The 6000-nt window shown below is 46.3% G+C and overlaps 1 protein-coding gene across 2 annotated transcripts in view; it reads left to right on the top strand.

Moving 5' to 3' along the window:
* PRPF18 (pre-mRNA processing factor 18) overlaps positions 1 to 5310 on the top strand; it is a 28855-nt gene extending 23545 nt beyond the window's left edge. For both annotated transcript variants that reach the window (XM_085851632.1, XM_085851633.1), the window contains exons 8-10: positions 2940 to 3011; positions 3245 to 3400; positions 4919 to 5310. In XM_085851632.1, the coding sequence (XP_085707758.1) occupies positions 2940 to 3011; positions 3245 to 3400; positions 4919 to 4999 (309 nt within the window). In that variant the 3' untranslated portion in view covers positions 5000 to 5310. The remainder of the gene's footprint in view (positions 1 to 2939; positions 3012 to 3244; positions 3401 to 4918) is intronic.
* The last annotated feature ends 690 nt before the right edge of the window (positions 5311 to 6000 follow it).

The raw sequence follows: 6000 nt of genomic DNA on the forward strand, positions 1-6000 counted from the left end.
CCCGACCCGGATCTCAACCAATGGTACTCCATCTCTTCTGGATCTGATTTTGACAAATTTCCCTGACAATATCTGCTGCTCTTCCTTCGCTCCAATTGGTTCTTCTGACCACGTCCTTGTTAAAGTGGACATCTCTCTGGCTGTTATCAGAGAACCACCTCACCGCCGTCGAGTCTGGCATTTCACTCAAGCCGACTGGCAGGGTCTCCGAGCAGCCATCAAACTTACAGACTGGTCTCCTATCACTACTTTCTCAAACATCAACTCATCCTGGGAATTCTTTCAAAGAAACTTGCTCTCCCTCATGCACAAATTTATCCCCTCTCGTGTTCAGTTGTCTTACCCTTCCTCCCGCCCTTGGTTTACTGAAGCTTGTGGCGAGGCAGTTGTCCTGAAACAACTTGCCTTTGCCTCATGGAAAGCAAACCCAACTGAGGGCAATCTCAGTTCCTTCCACAAAGCTCGGAACAAGTGTGCATCTACCCTCAGGAGAGCCAGAAAACAACATCTTTCTCATCTCAAATCTGAACTCTCAAACCTCTCTCCCTCCTCAAAATCCTGGTGGCGTTTAATCAAATCTGTTTCTGGTGTATGTTCCCCCTCCATCCCCTCCCTTACCTCAAATGGCCGCACTGCTGATTCCACACGTGATAAAGCTGAATGTCTAAACTTGGTGTTTGCAGCTAAATCTTGTGTCCTAAACCCATCACTATCTCTACCCGCTTTACCCAGTCGCACCCAACTGTCCCTGGACTCTGTATCTTTTTCTTCTGACAAGGTGGAGAGCTTGCTTTCAAACCTCGAGTCAGATTCTGCAACCGGTCCAGACGGCATCAGCCCACGTGTCCTCAAAGCCTGCTCTTCTGCTCTTGCTCACCCTCTCTCTGTTCTATTCACCCTCTCATTTGCCCAAGGTCATCTGCCATCTGCTTGGAAATCTGCTAACATCACTGCCCTGCATAAAAAGGTGCAAAAACAGATCCCTGTAACTACAGACCAATCAGCCTTCTCCCAATCATCAGCAAGGTTATGGAATCCATCATCGCTTCAGACATGAAATCCTTCCTCTTCTCCAATGGCTTGATTTCCAATCATCAATTTGGTTTCAGACAAGGTCACTCTACCCTGGATATGCTGCTTCTGCTCTCCCATCAATGGATGGAGGTCCTCAATGCCAGACAGGAAATCTGAGCCGTATCCCTGGACATATCACGTGCTTTTGACACAGTCTGGCACCCTGCACTACTCACCAAACTCTCTTCCCATGGTATTCAAGGCCATCTCCACTCATGGCTCGCAGACTTCCTCTCCTGTCGCAGTCAACGTGTGGCCCTAAATGGAGTTCTTTCATCCCCTCTTCCTGTGCAGGCTCGAGTTCCTCAAGGTAGCGTTCTGGGCCCTGTTCTTTTTCTGGTTTTCATCAATGATCTCTCGGACTCTCTGGAAAATCCTCTATTTCTCTTTGCCGACGACTCCACCCTCTGCCGTACCATCTGTCATCCCTCAGACCGGCAAGCAGCAGCTTCTTCGCTCACTGCAGATCTGGATAAATCACAAACTGGTCCAATACGTGGAACATGTCTTTCAATCCAGACAAATCTCACACTCTCACTATGTCTCTTCGAAAGGACCGTTTAGAAAACCCCCCATCCACTTTCTCAACAATCCTCTGGAAGAAGTCTTTTCTTTCAAGCTTCTGGGTCTCACTATCTGCCATGACCTTTCCTGGGAAAGTCACGTTTCCAACCTCGCCTCAAAAGCCAGTCACCGACTGGGAATCCTCCGTCGTGCAATGTCCTTCCTCGGCCCTCTTGAGCTCCTGACCACTTACAAAGCTTTTGTCCGTAGCCTGATGGAGTACTGCTCTCCCCTCTGGGCTGGTGCTCCTGCCTCCCACCTTTCTCGGCTTCACGCTGTCGAAACCAGGGCATTTAAGATCATCGGCATCTCCCGCAATGAAGCTGAGTCTTTGGGCCTCTCACTCAATCACCGCAGGTTGGTCGGTGGTCTTTCTGTCTTCTACCGACTCCTCTCCAGCCTTGCCCCCCCTGCTCTCTCTGCGATTTGTCCCCACCACATTTCCACAGGGCGCTCAAGGTCCGCCAACAACCCCCTTCTGGTAAAACTACCAAAATCACGAATCACTGCTCATCTTCACTCTTTCATTCCTCTTTTTTCCCGCCTTTGGAATAAACTTCCTCACTCTATTCTTTCCCATTCTTCCCTCCAGGCTTTCAAAACAGCTGTTCACCACCATCTCTTATCTTCCCCCATCCAAATCCTCGATCATTTCTACCCCCGATAATCCACCCAAGCCTACTTCCTTCAATTCCCCTGCTTTCCTTCCTGAAAGTCCCTGTAATGTCCATCTTCTCTTCGCCATGTTCCCCGTCCCATCCCCATCCCTCTCCCTTCCACAGTTCACTAATGTGTCTGTTCCCCACTGTTTTGTCCCTTCCACTCCCGCCCCTCTTGTCTCATGCCTCCTTTCTGTGAGTTGTGTGTTAGCTCTCATACGAGCCTCGACCAAGGTATACAAAAAAAAAAACAAAAAAAAACGGATAGATCCATTTAGAGGAATGCCATCATTCGATCAACCCTCGAAAAATGGTGGTTATAAAGTTTGTTTTAGTGTAATTTTGTTTCACAAACGTGATTGTGTGTGCACGTCCTAAATTGTGGTTTATAGACGTGCACTGTTCAGGATGTGCAGTGTGTGATATCCCATTTACAGAACAGACGTTTACATTCCCCCCCCCCCCAATTGCACATTGTACAGCACCAACTGTGGAACTGTCCTCAACAGCACACTGGGGACAGGTTTTTTTTTGGTTTTTTTTGGAAAACAATGAAACATTTTTACCTGTCATCCTGGTAATGTTGGCTCAGTAATTTAACTTGTGTGTCTCCAGATGTCTTCTCACTGTTTCTGCTGACAGACCCTCTCACAGGATATTCGTGAATACCTCGCTGACATCGTCAAGTTCTTGCTGGAGCAAGAATATGTCAAAGTAAGGTTCTGAGGAGCGAGTGTTGTGGTGGGGGGCGGGGCAAGTGTGTTAGGCATGGGGGTGGGTAACAGCTCTACGAAGGAGAAGATGGGCTGTGTGTTTGCAAAATGGGACAAGTAGCAGGGATGCATGGTGCCAGGGGACGTTGATGTCGATTAAGCCATCTCCGTTCATTTTCCAGTGTGTGCTGATGAATTTCACTTACATCCAACACTTGACTTCTGACCTTGCAGGCAAATGATGTGTACCTCCAAATGGCAATTGGGAATGCACCCTGGCCGATAGGAGTCACTATGGTGGGAATTCACGCCCGCACAGGCCGTGAGAAAATCTTCTCCAAACATGTGGCGCACGTGCTGAATGATGAAACACAGAGGAAGTACATACAGGTGTGGATTTTCCTGCTCCTCTCTTATCTGTCTTGTCTTTCCATCTTGTTAAGCCTCGCTCTCTCTATACTATATGATAGCCCAGGAATATCATAGCTGTTTTGGGGTTTGTTTCTACAATTGGTGCCCCCGGTTTTTAATGGTACACCAGAGTTTATTCCATCACACTGAGTACTAGACCACCATTTAGGTTTTTAATCATTTTTTTCTGCCAATGTCTGAGCTGTATCCGGATCGAGCTGGGTCTTTCAGAATTAAATTTTGCATCAACAATGGGAATGAAAAGTATGCGGGGTTGATGTAAATTATTTTGACCACAATATTTTTTTAAGGTCATGGCCTAATTATAGACATTTTAATACGTTTTGCCATAACTCGACTAAGGTTTGTCTGATCGGAATGAAATTGTCCTCCCTTGATAGGTTAGAGTAAGGCACATTTATGCTTGATTTACCTCATACCCCTTCAAGTTAAAGGTCAAGGTCAAATGGTGGTCTCAATTGTTTTGTTTTTTTAATTTAATTTTTTGTCATTGCTCAATTTTGCTAATGTGGAATCTCAGACCACTTGGCCTTTCTAGATATTCTTGCATCAAAATTGTGAACCTGCAATGAAGTTGTATTGTGCACCTGATATTTGATTAATCCTTGACCTACATTTTTTTCAAATTGTGACCTAATTAACATACAAACAAAAAAATACCGTTTTGATAATAACCTGAATAAATTTCCTCCGATTTTTCATGATGTTGAGTTTTATGGATAGATTGTAGATGGGACACGTTTTCTTAATTTACACTCTCGATCCCGAAATGCTGAAGGTCAAGGTTGTATTGGGCCAAAAATAATATGGCCATCATTGTATCATGGGTGCCGGGGAAGGCTTACTCTTGGCGATCTCTTTGTGATGGCAGATATCTGGTCTTTCCGTCTTGTCTTTCCGTTTTCTCTTCCCATCTCGTGTCCCCTTGTCAATTTTGTGCCTGCATCGTTCCGCTTTTCCTCCTCGTCCGTGTTCGCGTCGCTCCGCCTCGCCTCCTCGTCCGTGCCCGCGTCGCTCCACCTTGCCTCCTCGTCCGTGCCTGCGTTGCTCCTCCTCGTCCGTGCCTGCGTTGCTCCGCCTCGCCTCCTCGTCTGTGCCTGCGTTGCTCCGCCTCGCCTCCTCGTCTGTGCCCGCGTCGCTCCGCCTCGCCTCCTCGTCTGTGCCCGCGTCGCTCCGCCTCGCCTCCTCGTCCGTGCCCGCGTAGCTCCCGTCTGTCATATCTGCTTCATGAAATCCCCTTGAGTGGACCTGCTCCACGGTATTTGTGTGGGCAGGTGTACTTCATGTGACATGGTGAGTATGATTGCCGTGTCATTGCACCACCATCCTTGAGGGTTACTTGAACTCTTCATTGCTAAACCTGGTTTTACAAAACAATCTCTTTGAGGTAGATGAGTGCACGTGCTGTTTCATCAGTTTTTGTTTTGATTGTAAATGAAAGTATTTTATTATTGATGACTCTCATCCCACACGCAGGGTCTCAAGCGTCTCATGACTGTGTGCCAAAGACAATTCCCAACGGATCCGTCAAAGAGTGTGGAGTACAATGCATTGTAAGGACCTGGTGGGGATGTTTTCACGATGCACCGGCGTTCTGGTTGTGCTTTTGGGTTTGCGGTGGAATACAAAAGGTGAACCCCCACCAAAATACCTCCACGCTCCCCTTTCGCAATATCTTCCCAAATGACTCCTCAGCACTCTACTCCCACCCTCCCTGCTTCCTTTTCAAATTTACTCTCCACCCCTACTCTCTTTGTACAAATTAACTGGATAGCCCCGAACACATCAAATGAAGAATTGTTTGTAAATAGTTGGACACTGTAAATAGCTGTTTGTTTGAGTTCGTATAATGACATTTGTTCCATTTTTCAAAAAAAGAGAAATAACATCTTTTGTCGTTGTGTTTTTGAACTTGCAGATTAAGCTTGTTAACTGCTCATGACGCAAGGCTACACTAGTTCAGTTCAATATGTCCAGTAAAGACCGATAGCAAGTGGTGGTGCCTTCATTTTTGATTGTGGATCTTCTCAAATCCAACCATTTGTCTTTTGTCAACTTGTTAAGTTAAACTTCACTCTTAACATGATTTCCTCCCATAACCTCTGTATGGCCCCCAAGCCTCGACACCTGCATAAAATAAGTGTATTGCTCGATTTGTGTGTAAAATGCAGACATCACTTGCACACTTTTTTTCATCTATTACATTGTACAAATTACACTTTACCTTAATTGGATAATCAGCAGAACTACTCCATCCAATGAACAGTTAGCCTTTCCCCTCCCAGCAAAGCACTGCCAGTCTCCATGTACAAATGTCGGAGAGAGAAGGCAGGTGTGACAAGATTTTATCTTTATTTTTAAATACAGGGAAACCTGGACACAACTGCAGACATGCCTGTCACATTGACTTGATTCTTTCATTTTGGGGCAGGGGGTTGTTCGCTGTAGCCCGATTACAGCTTGATGGCAATACCATGAGTGCTTTTGCATCCTCGTGATTGCAAATGTTACAGCCCGTTTAACCTCACTGGTCGGTTAACTCCATGATACAAGCCCTG

The sequence above is a fragment of the Eptatretus burgeri genome, chromosome 13, assembly GCF_056783735.1.
Source record: "Eptatretus burgeri isolate ZD-2024b chromosome 13, Ebu_testis_v1, whole genome shotgun sequence".
Taxonomy (NCBI): domain Eukaryota; kingdom Metazoa; phylum Chordata; class Myxini; order Myxiniformes; family Myxinidae; genus Eptatretus; species Eptatretus burgeri.